Genomic DNA, 17,169 nt, shown 5'->3' with positions numbered 1-17,169 from the left:
TTTTCCCAAGCCCCAACAAAAAAACTTTAAAACATACTGGACTCTTTGGTCCAGATACACAGTAAAATTTGTGTTAATATTAAATCTGTGAATGGGCATATCTTTTGTGCCAAAAAAAAGTGTAATTTTTCTGACATAAAATAAATATGAAAATGTAGAATAATGGTAAATTTCAGGTTTTGCCACTTTTGCAGTCCAAATTGAGGTAATATTACGTCATAAAAAGATAATATTACACCTTCCAACATTAATAAAAAAAATACTGTGCCCGGTAAAAACGGCATTGTTAAGTTACGTGCTACTAGAGCGTCCAATTTCCCGTCCCGGGAAAAAAATTCCCGGGAATTCCCGGGATTTCCCGAAAAAAAATATTTCCCGTTTCCCGGGAAATTTCTAAATTTCCCGGGAATTCCCGAAATTCAAGCGGAAGTATACATTTTCTTAACTTTTTGAAACTTTTTGAAACTTCAAAAAAAAATAATGCACTAAACTTTATTTCCAGAGCAACATTTGAAAGGGGCGGTACGACATTGCTCTTACGGCCTTTCATTCCATTTAAACGCGTGTAATGAAAGGCCGTAAGAGCAATGTCGTACCGCCCCTTTCAAATGTTGCTCCAGATTTTATCAAATTCAATTTACTGTTTTAACTGAACTTATCAGTTCGTCTAAAAATTTCATGTGAAGATTTACTTCAGATGATATTAATTTCTGAAGCATTCACTACTAGGAATACATCTTGATTATTTGTTGTGCAACAATAATTGCGACATTATGAAATGAAAATAAACAACTAAAATGTGTTATATCATTTGAAAATAAGGTACCTCTTCTCCCCAAGATCATTTTTTTACGTTTTGTTTACCATGACCAAATTGGAAAAAAATGAATTGGTATCATTAAATGTCTCTTAGAGGATTTTTGCGGGAAAAAAGGTTAATTAAATTAAATAAATACATTTTAATTATAGTTAAAAATTGAAAATTTATAGAGCACTAGAGCTACCAAGGGAATAAGATTTAATAAAAAACTACTTCATATTATATAAAAAAAAAGTAAATCTTTCCCAGTTCCTGAGGGGAACACCCTTGAAGAGTATCGGGGCCGGCATTTACAAAGCGGATTCAGTGGCAGTTTCATTCTCAACTTAATGTTAACATGTTAGGGTTAATGTTAACATTCCATAGGTCGCCTCCCTAAGGTGTCGTGATAAGGTCCAGTTTGTGACGATGCACTACCTTCCCTTTACTAAGCAATCGATTCCAGAAGGGAAAAGATCACCAGTTGTGTTGGTCCGAGCCGGGATTTGAACCCCGATCTACCGCTTACAAGGTGGAAGCGTTACCACTGGGCTACGTGGCTCGGTCAATATTATATAAAAAGTGCCCAAAAATGCAAACAAATTTCAAATACTCGCTCCAAACCTTTGAAAACTTGAGTTGGGATTACATAAAAATGCAGATTTTTAAATAAAATTGAATGCTTGTCGATTTATTCATGAGATTAAACCAGTTAGATTTGTTTTGGATAAATTATTTGCCATGAAAAACATATTTTCTTTAATTTTTTTTCATTTCAATGTTTTGCCATGAAAAACATATTTTCTGCATGATTTTTTTTTTTCATTTATTCTAAATTCGCAATTTTATATTTATCCCTAAAAGAGCTATCAAAATCTAAACATAGAAAAATGTACCCTCCCTGTAAAGGCTTATGAATTGATCTCAGTTGAAAGGTTCTCCAAATCTCTGAATTGCAAATGTAACATCCTGGAGCAGAACTGTTAATTTCTAATAAACACCCATTGAATTGAAATGAATCAATTTTATTCTTTATCGTATTCTCTCAAACTGGTCACAGAGACGTATTCAAAAGCAGTTTCATCGTTTTGGAGCATGGATTCATTTTACTTACTTTCCAAACACTTTGATTTTAAAAATTATATTTTTATATTTTCTTGAAGTTGTATTTTTTTACAAGTAACCAAAGCAATAATTGAACACTTATTTTGACCTTATTTTGATGCTATTTGTACTATTTTGTTGCAAAATATTAAACAAAATTAGGATCAGAACAATTTTTGATAAATTTAAAATTTCCCGGGAATTCCCGGGAATTCCCGGGAAATTTGTTGAAAATTTCCCGTTTCCCGGGAATTCTGTAACCCCGGGAAATTGGACGCTCTACGTGCTACCTATTCAAATGAAAGGCTATATTTTCCGATCCTCAAACTATTTTTGCTCTAAAGCCTAACTAATAAACATTCATTTGCATCCAAGAGAGCTTAAATCGGTTTGAATAAAGAGAAGATTGAACCGAAAATTTGAATTTTTGAGACCATCCTTACTTTTTTAGGACAACCCTGATGTAAAAGTTTAATTATTTTCTTCTTTTACTTTACGAATCAAGAATCGACTTTTTCTTAAACTTCCAAGCTATGGAAAATCACTTGCAAATTCACACACTGTCATCGTTCGTAAACTTGGACTTCTCAGCCTGCATACAAAATCACTCCTCTCAAACGGTCAGAGTTTTGCGTAAGCTCACTTATTAACCCATTTCTAGACCGAACCCGGATCAGTTGGGGGTCGAGGAGGACACTTTCGGAGTGTTCTAATTTAAGAAACGAGCTCAGCAACGCCATTTCGTGTTTTAAAATAGATTTAGATTTAATTTAGTCTGGTTTCAATTTGTTCATTTTTATGGCTCGTTTCGGGACGCGTTCGTTTATCCTGAGAAGCTGATCGAGTTTCCTTGTGATACGCTTGGTTTGCCGTCAGCTACCGAGAATCCACCAGAGTACGAGAGGCTGACGTCGCGATTTCCGGGCAGCTTGTAGGACTGACTACCGGACTGGCTGGCCGATCCCTGAAAGATTTTTTGAAGAATAAAGATTTTTTATTTAATCATTTAAAGGAGACGCATGGTTACTTCTTTCAACACAATGGTATTCAACCTACCGAGAATCCACCCGGCCCAGCCTGGAATCCCTGCGAAGCGGCGTTCGCCGCCGAGGCTCCAAAGCCGCCACCCGGTCCCTGGTTGTAGAACGACTGAGCGCCGGCGTTAGCAGCGCTGGCGCCAAAACCTTGCGGGCCAAACTGCTGGTTGAAGGCGTTGGCATTCGCCTGGGAACTGGCCGCTCCGAACCCACCACTGGAAAAGAAACAAAACGAATCGAAATCAGATTGGCATCAGTGGCGCGGACTTGAGTGCTTGTTTTTTACGACCATGCGCGACGGAGCGATTTTTTTTTTTCGCGAGAATTACCCTGCACCCGAAACTCAATGGGCGATTTACCACAAATTAGAAGTTTGATGTCTCAATTTGAATGATCTGGCCAGCCGGAAAGTATCGGCGATTCCGGACACGTTTGTTCAATCATGGTAATGAGATTGGTTAAAAGTAAGATCCCTCGATTGATGGGAATGCACAGCAAGTTCCTTCCAAAAAAATCTCAAATTGTTGAAAAAAAAAACTTTGAAAATCATCGAAAGTATAGCTATTTCAATCGATCAATGGACTACCCCCCAGAAAGGAGACGATCGCCATAAAATGCTGGATTCTGCTAGTATGTGGACAAATTCGGTTCTTTTTTCGTTTCAAGGTCAAAACGATCGTAAAAGAAGTCTCGGAGTCTTGCTCGGAGTCCACTTTTTTATATGGATCTAATTTGTGAGTCAACTTGAGCTTTTGCCATGCAATTTTTAAGCATTTGAGTAATGTTGTCTATGAAATTTATCTACAGATGAAATTTATGCCAATTTCTGAGTTGTTGAAGAAATATTAAGAAGAACTATTCCAAACTATTCCTTATTTCAAAAATTTCAAATTTTTGAAGGTTTTTCACTTAAAGACAACGTTAATAGATCGAAATATGGTTGATTGACTCGATATGTGTTTGAAAAAAGCGTCTGTTCTTAAAAACAACCTAAGTTTTATTTTCCTGTATTAAAATATTCTTCACTTATATACTGTGTAGAGAGCCTATATGGAGAGGCGAAATGTTACTATCTGGGTTCCAATGGAGCACCCGCAGTCGAGCAGTTTTTGACAGTTCGATCCATAAGAAATACATTGTAGAAAAAAACAAAAACTGCTCGAATGGAAGTGCTTCATTGAGCGAAAAGTCCTTGAAAGAATAAGGTTGAAATCAGTTAAAAATATTTTAGATCGGAAAACGAGATATTTGGTATCACCATTTTTGTGGAACAGCTGTTAAAAAAAATCAAACTACATATTCGCTCTACAGCAATGCCTTGGCGTTCTCGATTGCGAGATTCCTACTCGAAACTAGGTGTCCGAAGGCTTGATTGTTGAGGCAATTGCAAACCTCTTTTTACACCTAAGCTTCCATCCACCCATTCTAACTGACGACCTTTGGATTATTAGTCCAACTGCCTACACGGAGAAAAAAGAACAAGTGTTCATGAAAATGGGAACCACGAACAAAGTGTTCAAATGCCATGGTACATTTTTCAAAATCGTACCATGGGATTCGAACACTTTGTTCGTGGTTCCCATTTTCATGAAAGCTTGTTCACGATTTTGGGAACTCTTTTTTCTCCGTGTACAAGTGACTCCTCCACCGAGGCAGGACCCCCCCCTTCTAGCTTAGACCGGGCCAACATTTACTTCCCCATCCAACGGAAGGCGTGGTCAAACAAATCTCGTCTCGAAAAATGCCACCGGGACCGTCTGGGATCGAACCCAAGCCTACTGGGTGAGATGCAACCACGCTTACCCTTACACCACGGTTCCCGGCAGCTGTTTATGATTATAATAATTAAAACAAACTGTTCGACAAATCTTGTTCTGACAAATCTTGTTCTGACAAATATCAGTTTTTTAACCAAATATTTTAAGGCCGTTGCAAATATACTTTCATTGGACAATTTTCCACTAGGAGAAGGTTAAATAAATTTGTAAATAATAAATAATATGTGTTTTTGAAACACCATTTAAAAAAAAAATCTCCAAATTTATAAGCAATTTCAGTTAAATAAATTTCATCTAAAATGTGAAAACTTGTGATTCGTGCTTCAAATTCTGTAAAAAATGCAAAATAAATCGATAATTTTATAAACAAAATCAGTTTTAACAAATTTTAGGCGAAATTTCGACTTTTTTAACAATTTTACCTTAAATTTATATGTATTTTTCTAAAAAGCTTATACACTTAGTTAACTAAATATAAACATTGTTTTTTTTTTCTTAAAAACTATATCAGCTACTTTAGTAATGGTACATTTCGGGTACGAATAAAGTTTGAACATCTTAAATATGATTTTAACAAGAAAAACTATGACTATCAAAGTCAACCCGAAATTAAAACTAAGAATTTTTAACGTAACTATTTTTTTAAACATTATTGAAAAAACTTTTATTCCGAAATAGTGCATGGACTTTGTGTAGTCTACCCCAGTACATGTTTTAAAAATAACAATCTTGAGAAAAACCTTACCTGTTGGAAAATATGCTAAAAACAAATTGAAATCCTATCAAAGTCACCCCGGTTTACGGTACCTTATAAATTTGTAGGAACAGCAATTTCCCACGAAAACTGCATGATTCGATAAAAAGTTCTCCGATCTGGCTCAAAATTTTTCTGGGGGTTCCTTGGCCCAAATAATTAGACCCGTATTTTTTTATTTGCCCATAAGGGTGACCTACGCCGTGGGGTGGTCCAAAAAATGGCAATTTTTGTCGACTTTTACAAAAACCAATTTTTTCAAAAAATCATAACTCCGCACCATTTCAACCGATTTTAGCTGTCCTGCACATATTTTTTGTAAAGCAGTTTTGTAACTAAAAAATCCTATGAATTTTATCATGCAACTTATTTATTCCACTTTAAGGAGACCCATTTTTCTAAACGACGAGACCGTCGGTGACTGTAAACTTGACTGATTACCTTTCCATTCCATTACCGAAACGAATTAAATTGATCTGAAAAATTTCTTCTTATACTTTTTAATCTCTTAGGGACCATCCACAAACCACGTGGACACATTTTTGGAATTCTCAACGCCCCCCTTCCCCCTCGTGGACAATCGTCCATACAAAAAAAAATCTTTTTTGTATGGAGCGTGAACAATCGCAAACTCCCCCCCCCCCCCCCAGGTGTCCACGTGGTTTATGGATGGTCCCTTGTGAAGGAACTCTACTTACCCAAACTGTCGCTTAGTTCGAACCACGCTGGGCATCAGCAGTTCCACAACGCTTCGCACGTGTCGCCGGGCAGCTGGATTATTTTTCCGCACATTCAGCGACGACTCCACCTTAATCTCCTCGAACGTAGCCACATCCGATTTGCTCTTCTGGGCTGCATCTGCAATGTTCAGTTAATTGCATGTAATAAAACCATATAAAAACACAAAAAATATATAAACAATTAAGGCGACTCCATCCGCCCATGTAGAGTCGTTTACGACCCCGGCTATGCAAATTGATAAAGCTCAACCAGATACAAAGTTCCACCAATTTTGGACGTGGGATGCTAATTTAGAAACAACGACCAGAGCAGGTCGTTTATTCTTGCTGCCGCCAACCAGTTTCGCACCGATCCCCACGATGGGCGTCACAATCGCAGACTCTTGAACCTTCGCGCCGCCGAAGACTTCGTAGGTGGATGGCAGCATGGTGCTGTTCCAAACACCGTCGCGAGCGGTAATGTAATCAAACTGCGCATGGGAAATCCCTGCTGCGCGCTCGGTGGAACCGGTTCCAGGGTGACACTGAATGATATGAGCCAGACAAAGAAAGTTGCGAAACCGGTTGTCGTTTTCAATTCGGTGCTCTAAATTTTTATTTTCTGGAGCAAGAAACCGTTTTTGGCAATGGTTTCTGGGAATTGTTTCTTGAAGATGGTAATCTGAATTTATTTTGTTTTAGGTTACAGCTGAAACAATCAATGCTTTGGTCATCGATTTTTGCAGAATAGTACAACATCTTTTTTGGAAACAACAATTTTATTTCAGTTTCCAAAAATGATAACAATTTTAAATTCAAAACTCAAATATTTATTTTTTTACAATTTATAAATGCTGGAAATTTAAGCAAAAAACAAAAAAGAGCCTAAAGTCTTATGGTACTAAAATTGAGTTTAAACGCACCCAACGATGAGGTACATTTTTCTGAAAATTTGAACATATACAACAAGTTGAAAATTGACTTATAAATTAATTTTGGATCGCAAGATTTCTTGACACAAAGTATCTTGCTTGAAAGGTCGCAAAATTATGACTTGAATTTTTTTCTCAAAATGTTTAACCTGAGTTTTCAAAACGTAACTTTCTGTCAAGAAAGGCTGCACGCTAAATTTATCGAATCAAATCCAGCAAAACAATGTTAATAGACAAACACCGATGTGTTAACAAACAGCCTATCCTGCTCGTTTCTGATGGAAACATAGTCTGAAGTGAAAAGGATAGACTGTTTGTTAACATTTCAGCATTGGCAGCATAAAACAAAGTGTTATTGTACTTAGAAAAATAAGCATTACACGTTTTGTGTTATTCACAGCACCTTAAAAAAATTACGACCCAGTTGACTTATAAAGTCTTGAGCTAATATCACTCTAATGGTAATACAACAACATTTGAAACCTTTTAAAAACAGCAAAAACTTCATTCACATAATGGATTGTTAATGAGTCCAAAGTTCTCAAATTGATAAAAAAATATTCAAAACTAAGTATGGGAACTCCTTTCGCTCTTGGATATAGAAACAATCAGAAAATTGTTTTGAAACAGTTAAATAATTTGCAACAATTTTTATATTAACTGATTTATCGCACGCTGTATTTTTCCAAGTACATTAAGATAGAATAAATCGGAAAGTCTGATCATTGATACCATAAAAGAAGGCTCTTTCCTGACATGTTGGGGGTGAATGAAACTTTCTTTTAGAAGATATTTTTTGTCTTTTTTTATATTTTTCTTCAAAAAGCCGCTGGAAATCGATAAATTTATTCACATATGCATCCAATTTTTTAAGAATGTGTATAGAGTAGACTTTACTCTATAGAGCGTGAAATTTCTTGTCCCTGGAATTCCTGGGATTTCCCGGAAACAAATATTTCCCGGGAATTCCCGAAATTCAAGCGGAAGCATACAACTTTTTGGAACCAATATTTAAAAAAAGGCTATGAAAAAAATTTAATGAAAAAACTTATCATTATTTTGTTCAATTATATACAATGTTAAGTTCATATATGTATCAGATCATCAGAAATGTTGATATCGAAATTTATTTCTGATGATATTAATTTCTGAAGCAACTGGAAAAAGATCTTGCATAATGAAAATGATTTACTACAATGTAGATATGATTTTTTTTATAAAATTACTGGTGTTATTTCGTTTAAAAAATATATAAACCCCTTACTGCCAAAGTAAGATAGAGAGTTTATTAAACATTTTTTGTTTACCATGACCAAATGAGATGTTCGTACAATTTGAATTACGTTTTTGTGTCATGAAAAAACTTTCAAGCGAAGTCAATTATAAACCTGAAAATCATGTGGTATAATAACACCTTTAAAAAAATCATGAAAAAATTACCTTGTATGGTTGAGAGGTGCTCAAAAAGTTAAAAAAGATATTTATTCAAAACTTGAAGTAAAACAAAAGAAAAGATGTATGTCATGAAAAACATAATTTCTGCATTTTTTTTCTTCTTTTTCATTTCAAATATGGGTATTGGTCAAACCACACTCTCTCAAACAAGTTTAAAAAAATTGTGATTTTTGAGTATGGATTCATTTTACTCACTTGGTAAAAAATACTTTCCATTAAAAATACCTGAGATATTTTTTTGATTTATTGTTCTTGATTTATTGTAATTTGAAAAAAATATTCATTTTGTTTGTAGCTGTGCGATTTTTGACATGCAGTCAAGCAGTTAATTGACACTTATTTTAACCGTTAAAGCCGCTGTCCTTTACAATTTTTTGCATTATATTAGTCATAAACAATTTCAGAAACCAATTTCAATATAATTTAAATTTACCGGATATTTCCAGGATTTCCCGGGAAGTTGGTTGAAATTTTCCCGTGTTCCGGGAATTTTGTAACCCCGGGAAATTGGACGCTCTAGTATAGAGAGACATTAAATTAAATATTTGACCTCCAATAAAATGTATCCCAACCAAATTTAGCAGCCTTATTTGAAATAACACCAAAATCAATGCTAAACTTTTTGTTACCCAATAGGTTCCACCAAATGTTATTTCAACCCTCTGTCACATTAAAAAAAGAGTTTGTAAACATGTTTTCTAAAACTAGTATCAGTTTTGGTTTTATATAAGCAGCGATTAGCCCAATTTCGTTAAATGAAAAGTGACGCTCTTTCAAATTTCAGGATTTAATTTCTTTTCACACGATTTATCGATTTTTTAAACTAATAAAACAATATTCTCGATGCATTCTGCGATGTATACAAATTTATAATCCTCTGATAATATGATATTTTGTTTTTGGCTGTATAATATTTAGAATTGATTTTCAAACAATTCATGATACTTTTTTGATTGTTTTTTGGTCAATTAGGAGGTAAATTTGAAGGTGTAAACAAAATTGAAAAGCTTTTTCCCAGAATCCTTTTTTTGAATATTGTTCTATGAAACGTGCAAATTCACTGATATTCTTCCGTCAACTCTGCTCATGACGGCGATAATTGACATAATTATTGAAAAAAATATCCAAGGTGTACTTTTCTATAAAATGGATTATCCCAACACAGCAAATAAAGTAGTAATCTAGCTGCGTGTAAAAGGCCTGGGTGTAAAATAAATTTTGCATTATTCTATGAAATTCTGTGTAATATTACACCATGAAATATGTAGCCCATCAGTATGGGAAACCTACTTTATCGAAATGTCAAGCTCACATATACGTTTATCCTTTCCATTTTTTATCGGTCTGATGGCCGAGCGGGCTAAGGCGCCAGTCCTTACTGTAGGTGCTTGGTTTGAGTCCCGTCTGTTGCAACTTTTTTTTTGTGATTACAAAAATTGTACATGCAGCGTGTAATATTAAGTGTCTTTTTTGACGAAGGTGATGTGCATGCTTTTGCATGCGATTTTACCATCGGATTTTTTGCTGTGAACTTAATATTTACATCTTACTACACTTGAATTAAACTTTAAATAAAATTGTTACATTTTAGCACAACCATAAGTTCTAAACGTACCTTTACCTTCACTATGAGCACAAGCCGAAACCACCAGCAGTGCAACAACGCCAATGAATAGTTTCATGTTGCCAAAAGAATAGTAATTTCTCAATATGACACAAACAACACACCGCACTTTAAACCCACTATGATCACGTTCCGTTCGCTGTCACGGTCAAAACCAAACTAAAATCCAATTTTTCGACGCTTATCGTCTTATGTCCTCTTCCGCTAAAACTCGTATTCCTGGTTCTGTCCGGTTAATTAGCCTTGTTTGTCTTTATAATCTTCGCAGCATCCACAGCTGAAGGCTCACCGCGAAAAAAAAATCATCAACTAAAGACATCATTTTGAATTGAAACCATACATGATTGTTAGTTTCCAATAACAAATTTTTAATCAATTGAATAGTTCTTAAACATTTTTAACTGTGCCGTAGCCAGTATCAGCCAAGGTAACTCCCAAGAAAACACAACAAATGCGAAGAAGTTAAAGGTATAATACACACTGTATGTTAATCAAGAATCCCTCGTGAAGAGTCTGGCGAGGTTGATTTTGTCGACGAAACTTGCAAAAGTTGTAGGTACGACGGAATCATCGAGCAACACAGAGTTCATCTAGATGAACTGAAACGATGACCTTCCCGTACATGCGGTGTAGGCAGAGGGGTGGAAATATGTTTTGTCGTGTTTTTGCTGATATGGTGCTATAAACACTACAGAAGTCATGATCCGTTGTTGAAAAATCCCCGCGAAAGAAGTTCATGATTTTTACAAGCCAGAAAAATACCTTGAGCTGAGCCGGTTTTTTTTTTTGCTTGGGTCTTGTGTCACACATTTGATTAGTAATAGGGCAAATTAAATTGTTGTACACTGCAAATTGATAGTTGAAGTTAACATTTCGATGCATCTGTGCTCTCTTGTACTAAGCTTGCTGGGATTCCTATCTAGTTAGCATAAAAGAGCATAGAGGCATCGATTTTCTGGACGTGCTCTAACATTTTTTTTTCATCGAAATCAAACCACCCCCTCCATTTTAACATTGCTGCAAAAAAATGCGAAAAACTGATTGTTTTATTTCATTTTGAACTCATATCTAAATTTCGGTATTTAATTGTAAAAAAAATCAACGGATTCTTTTATTTAATCTCATATTTCTGAAACATTGAGTTCGAAATGCCAATCACCCGATTATTGGCCAACTTACAAACGTTGAGAAAAACAAACAGAACTCATATTGTTCAAACGCCACTTACCTGACCTGTTCGTAATTATCCGCGGTCAGTTCGCAAATATCAGTACACAACGAAACGTTCACCTGCTCGGCGACTCACCTGCTCTGACCTGGCGTCATCACGATGGGAAAGTGTTCCCGGATTTGGGTTGTCTACTTCGTATTTTACACGGCTTTTCCTGCGAAATCCACCGGTAAGGGTTCAACCGCCTAGCTACAAAAGTACAGCCCATTTCACCTAATCCACGCACTGTTTCCATTCAAATGTTGTGTACTCAATTCGACCATCGTCATCAAGCCGCCGCCGAAGAACCCGCTCCTCAATGGACAACGCCGTTGGACGTGACTTGGCCCCGGCCAGACCAGGCCGTTGCGAATTTTATTCTACGACGATCCTCGGCCCGGCAGAAGCGTCAATTTGGGTAGGTTTACGACCAATTCGAGCGATATAATGTGTGCATAAATGATCAGATCCGGGTTTTACGAGCCACGGTCGTTCGCGCGGTCAAGTCACTGAACTGAATTTCGGCGCAGATCATAAAACCTAACCCTAAAACTCGGCATGACCCATTTCAGGGGGTTCGACTTTAGCAGTGCCAACGCCAATGCAAACGCCTTCAGCCAAGGGTTTGGCCCGGACGGGTTCGGCGCGAGTGCGGCCAATGCCCAGGCCCAGTCGTTCCAGAGTGGAGGACCGTTGGGTTCGTTTGGGGCATCGGCAGCGAATGCGGCATCGCAAGGGTTCAACGTTGGCCCCGGGGGCTTGACCGGATCGGCATCGTTTGGCGGGAGTCAGACGTACAACTTTCCCGGAGATCGAGATCTGTCAATTTCGTACTCGAACGGGTTTGCTGTTGGAGAGGACGGAATGCCGACGTACTCTGGAGGACATGCGTTGAGTTGGAGCTGAGTATTACGATTGTGTTTTTGGATTTTTTTTATAACTCAATAAAAAAGAATTAATCAAATTTCCGTTTTTACAGTATGGGTATCAAACGATCAGGATTTTTTCATACATTTCAAATGTTATAACATTTTTTGAAAATACTCAACATTTTCACAAAACTACGTATTTTTGAAAAAATACTCAGAATTTCAGTATTAACAATATGGGTACCAAACGATCGAGATTTTACATGAATGCCGCAGCTAAGCGTGTTTTGTGAAAATTTTAAGTATTTCAAAAAAAATGTTATTACATTCGAAATGTATGAAAAAAATCCTGATCGTTTGATAACCATATTGTAAAAACCGAAATTTTGAGTATTTTTTTCGAAAATTCGTAGTTTAGTGAAAATTTTGAGTATTTTCAAAACATGATGTTATTACATTCGAAATTTATGAAAAAAAATCCCGATCGTTTGATACCCATATTGTTGAAAACTGAAATTTTGAGAATTTTTTTTAAACGTAGTTTTGTGAAAATTTTAAGTGTTTTCAAAATATGTTGTTATAACATTCGAAATTTATGAAAAATTCCCGATCGTTTGATACCCATAATGTAAAAACAGAAATGTTGAGTATTTTTTGAAAATTCGTAGGTTTGTGAAAATTTTGAGTATTTTCTAAAAATTGTTATTATTACATTCGAAATGTATGAAAACACCCTGATAGTTCGATACCCATATTGTAAAAACTGAAATTTTGAGTATTTTTTCGAAAATACGTAGTTTTGTGGAAATTTTGAGTGTTTAAAAAAAATGGTTTAACATTCGAAATGCATGAAAAATTCCAATCATTTGATAGCCATATTGCAATAACAATAATTTTGAGTATCGAGAAGCATTGCATTTTCAAAATACAGGAAAAATACGTATTTTTGTGAAAATTTTCATGAAATTATAATTTTAATGAATAGCTGACATCATCCCGATTCAAAAAAAAAACTATAATTTTTTGATGTTTACATGATTTTTCATATGTTTAAATTCAATGTCTCCCATATAGCCAAAATCCCATAAGCTCTGTGCTTCAGTTAAGCACTGGGCCGTGCTTAACCAAGACAGCTGTACGAATCAAAACTGGGGCAGTGCAAAACCGAGGCGTGCAAAACCGGGGCATGACTGTATCATTGCCGAGATAAGCAACAGTTCAAAAAACGTATCTCAACACTGCTTTGACCAAATCGGCTCAAAATTTTGGTGAAGAATCGTTATGTATGCATGAAGAAGGCCGATTTTCAAAACGTTTGTTTTGAAAAAAGAAATCGCAATCGCGAGTTATCGCGATTTCACGAAAAAAAAGTTTTGAAAAAGTTACTTTTTGCTTTTCTCTTCGTTTCGTCGTCCGTGTCTGTCGCGGGTGCCGATGAACGGTCATGATCAACGACAACCAACTTTTTCAAAACTTTTTTTTGTAAAATCGCGATAACTCTTGGTGGTTACAAACAAACCACTAATGTTTATATATCTATTTTTTTTTTAATTGTCTGCTCTTTGTAGAACATTGTTACACTTTTAAAATAAAAAAAATGTTCTAAATTAAAAAATTACCCTTCTGGGCTAATGTAAATTTGATAAGTACATTAAATTTCCCTTTAAATGGCATGTGCCCATTTTTTTAAAGTTGAGTAACGGAAAATTACAGAGTTTCATCAACTTTTTTAGTGTTTTTTTTCGATGAAAAATACGTTTTTCCGGAATTTTGAGTACGCCAACATATCGGACGTCCAACCTTCTTATATTATTATCTCTACATATAAAAAAATCCAACGGGTTTGTTCGAACGCGAATCAGTTCAACACGGAGCGTCGGATCAGGGTGCTCTTTGTTGCGTTGGGTTCGTATAAGTCCAAGGAAGGTTCTTACGCCAAAAAGTTACAACTTTGGCCACTCTGGAACCGATTCCAGAAAATCTGCCGTTTGTATGGGAAAAGTTACGTAAAATCAAATTTTGATCACAGGAGGCTGAATGAGCAAAAAAAACTAAAAACGTCAACAAACGCAAAAATTGCAGAACGAAGTTTGTCGGGTAAGGCTTGTTTTACATAAAACAGCAAAAAAATGGACCTCGGATTCATCATCAGAGACAAAAGTTACCCCTCAGGACAAAGTTACACGCAAATCGAAGAGAAGTAGGGGCAACTGCTGTGTGAGTTGGCGGAAAATTACCCTAATATAAAATTTTGATAATTTCTACATGTATGTAACCCCTTAAACTTTGTTCAAGACACCAAATCGATTAGAAATCGATAAATCGATTAGAATAGAAAATTATGTTTGTCAAATTTAATGAGATTCAACTTCTTTTAAGGCTTCATCCATAAAGTACGTCACGCTAAAATCAGCCAAAATTTACCACCCCCTCCCGCCCTTAGTCACGCTTTTCCTATATTTATAGCACGTAATGTCACAGTTGCTCAGACTCCCCCCCCCCTAGAGCGTAACATACTTTATGGATGACGCCTAACCAAAGATATAAAGCCGATTCATATAAATATAAATATTTTATAAAATTTAAATACTTTTTAGAACATCATTTGATATTTCAAAATTCAAGTAAATGTATGCTGTTCAAAGTAAGTAACCTACAATGAAATCAAACAAAAATATTATGTTTTGTTAGAAAAGTATGGATTTTCAAAAAGTGTCTTATTGTTCCTGACGAGTGAAATAACTCTGGCTGTAGAGGTAGGATCAATCTAATTTTCGCTGATGAAAAAAAAATACAAAAATCATGTAAAGGTAAAAACCAAAAGCGTCTCATTGATGACGCTACCCTACTCAAAATGCAGATTTTGACATACAATTTGCTTCCCCATCCGACGGATGGCGTGATCAAGCATTTCTCGTCTCAAGAAACGCTAGCCGGGGTCGACTGGGATTGAGTCCAAGCCATCTGGGGTGAGAGGCAACCACGCTTGTTGCTACACCACCAACCGCGGTTTTTTTTTTTGCGTTGGTTAGACATTTTGGGACGATTAACTTTTAAGCAAGTGTCAATCCAGCAAACCTCTAATTATTCATTCACCAAACGCCTCCTCCAAGAACAAGTCGAGTGATTTAGATCACATTTGATGGATTGCTACGTCATATCGGTATAGTGACTCCTTCCCTAAACAACGATACGAACAGACGACGCGCAATAGGTGCGAAGGTAGAAAAAAAACCTACGACGACGTGGTGCATTTGATTAGTCTGGACTCTAAGCTTTAAACTGTACCGCGTATGGGCGAAAACTCGATCGGCATACTAATCTCCTCTACATAAATTGGCCTTAACCCTTTACTGATCAATCTTCAACCTTTAAATAAAACATTTAAATATTTACTTTAAAAAAATACAACTTTATATGGCAAAAAACATATAATAAAGACTATCGGATTATAAAAAAATTTATTCACTTTTAATTTACAACAGTTTGAATTGATTAGGCTTGGTTTGTGTTGATAAACTGAATAATCTTGTAAAAAACACTGTCTGTTACGAGTCAACACCACATAAAATAAAAAAATCACCGAACAAAAAAAAAAATCAAAACCAGCTTTTTTTTAAACAGGTCAACAACATCCTACAAATCAAATAAGCACAACAAACAAAACGAACCGCCAATTTCACATGAAAGTCACACAAGTCGATTTGCATTCGCACGAATGATACGTCCGGACCACATGGACTTCGAATGGTCCCACAGGTGGCGGCCTCAATGGAGCATATTTCCACGGGACGGCTTCGTCGTCACCTGGTGAGAAAGGCAAGATTGATTTATGAATTTTCGGTATTTCTTTCGTACTTTGATCAAATGCTTTTTTTCTGGCATTCGTACCGTTTTCTGCTTGTGGAAAGCGCGGTGCTCAGCTTTTGCGGCTCCGTTGTTGAAGCCTTTGTCGAAGAACGACCGCAAAAAGTCCTGCTGATCTTGGGAATGCTTGTGGTGTCCCACGACCGGACTCAGGGCGTTCGACTTCAGCGGTACGCCGTCCAGCTCGGTTCCATGGCTGTACCAGAGATGAAAACAAGAGCTCAATTACATAACACCGCCCGATCGGACTTTACACCCTTAGGACCTGATTTCACGCCGAGTTCGCACGATGCCTTTCTCTCGCCCGGCCAAGATTCGCTGCTGGCGCAGAGAGGCCGCAGCTGGTTTACCCTTTACGTAAAAAGACGTCTCAACGACGACCTCCTCGAAGGCGGTTCCATCGAGGGGCGTACTGCCGGATGACTTGGGCAGGCTCTGCTGCTGCTGACCTAGAACCGTCGTCAGCACCACTCCGAGAACCGCGAACACCGTGAGAAGCGAAGAATGCCTCATTATCGCGCGGGAAAGTTCAAAGGCCACACACACAAACGTTACAAATAGCACGACTTTAAGTACACACCCCGACTAAGCTAGTTAGCCGTTCGCGATCAACTGACTTGAAATCAAATGAATGTGCATATTAATCCAGCCCGTTCGGGCGCTCTCTGCGCCGTACAAACACTCGTCGAGTACTGCATAGCTACGCTCGGCACAACCCTCGGCGAAGAAAGTATCTCGGGGTAGGGGTAAGTAGCCTTTTTCCAAGTTATGACTGTGAGTTGATGATGATATTGCAGCTCTATTGCACTAAGGCCATTGCTGGATGATATTGCGGATTTCGGCGAAGGAATGCGAATGAATGTCAACGCTCAATCTTCGCGGGAATGATCGTAATTAATTACACATTGTATCACAAATGTGTGCTGTTGTACGTAAGGGAGACTTCAGAGACTTCATCCTTTGGCTGTTACGCTCCACCTTTTGTGCTATTTGCTAAAAAATGTGCGCAATGGACTGAAAC

At 36.8% G+C, this 17,169-nt stretch overlaps 3 protein-coding genes across 4 annotated transcripts; 1 reads left to right on the top strand and 2 right to left on the bottom strand.

Annotated features, from left to right (window-relative positions):
- Positions 1 to 2,642: 2,642 nt before the first annotated feature.
- Positions 2,643 to 10,435, bottom strand: LOC120418515 (keratin, type I cytoskeletal 9-like). Of its 2 annotated transcripts, none has more exons than XM_039580952.2 (4): positions 10,200 to 10,435; positions 6,171 to 6,330; positions 2,960 to 3,155; positions 2,643 to 2,867 (listed from the first exon to the last, which is right to left on the bottom strand). In XM_039580952.2, exons 1-4 carry the CDS (start codon positions 10,258 to 10,260, stop codon positions 2,727 to 2,729), a joined length of 558 nt encoding a protein of 185 aa, XP_039436886.1. In that variant the 5' UTR covers positions 10,261 to 10,435; the 3' UTR covers positions 2,643 to 2,726. The 2 variants fall into 2 exon arrangements, with proteins under 2 accessions (XP_039436886.1, XP_039436885.1); XM_039580951.2 differs by having other exon boundaries at positions 10,194 to 10,433.
- A 1,035-nt stretch (positions 10,436 to 11,470) lies between these two features.
- On the top strand, positions 11,471 to 12,547 carry LOC120418516 (uncharacterized). The gene is made up of 3 exons (XM_039580953.2): positions 11,471 to 11,602; positions 11,707 to 11,830; positions 11,985 to 12,547. The coding sequence occupies exons 1-3, from the start codon at positions 11,533 to 11,535 to the stop codon at positions 12,316 to 12,318; spliced, it is 528 nt and encodes a 175-aa protein (XP_039436887.1). The 5' UTR covers positions 11,471 to 11,532; the 3' UTR covers positions 12,319 to 12,547.
- Positions 12,548 to 15,727: 3,180 nt separating this feature from the next.
- On the bottom strand, positions 15,728 to 16,823 carry LOC120418525 (uncharacterized). The gene is made up of 3 exons (XM_039580962.2): positions 16,414 to 16,823; positions 16,173 to 16,344; positions 15,728 to 16,088 (listed from the first exon to the last, which is right to left on the bottom strand). The coding sequence occupies exons 1-3, from the start codon at positions 16,659 to 16,661 to the stop codon at positions 16,050 to 16,052; spliced, it is 459 nt and encodes a 152-aa protein (XP_039436896.1). The 5' UTR covers positions 16,662 to 16,823; the 3' UTR covers positions 15,728 to 16,049.
- Between the last annotated feature and the right edge of the window lie 346 nt (positions 16,824 to 17,169).

Source organism: Culex pipiens, chromosome 3 (genome assembly GCF_016801865.2).
Source record: "Culex pipiens pallens isolate TS chromosome 3, TS_CPP_V2, whole genome shotgun sequence".
NCBI lineage: Eukaryota > Metazoa > Arthropoda > Insecta > Diptera > Culicidae > Culex > Culex pipiens.
This window is presented reverse-complemented; position numbering and strand designations above follow the sequence as displayed.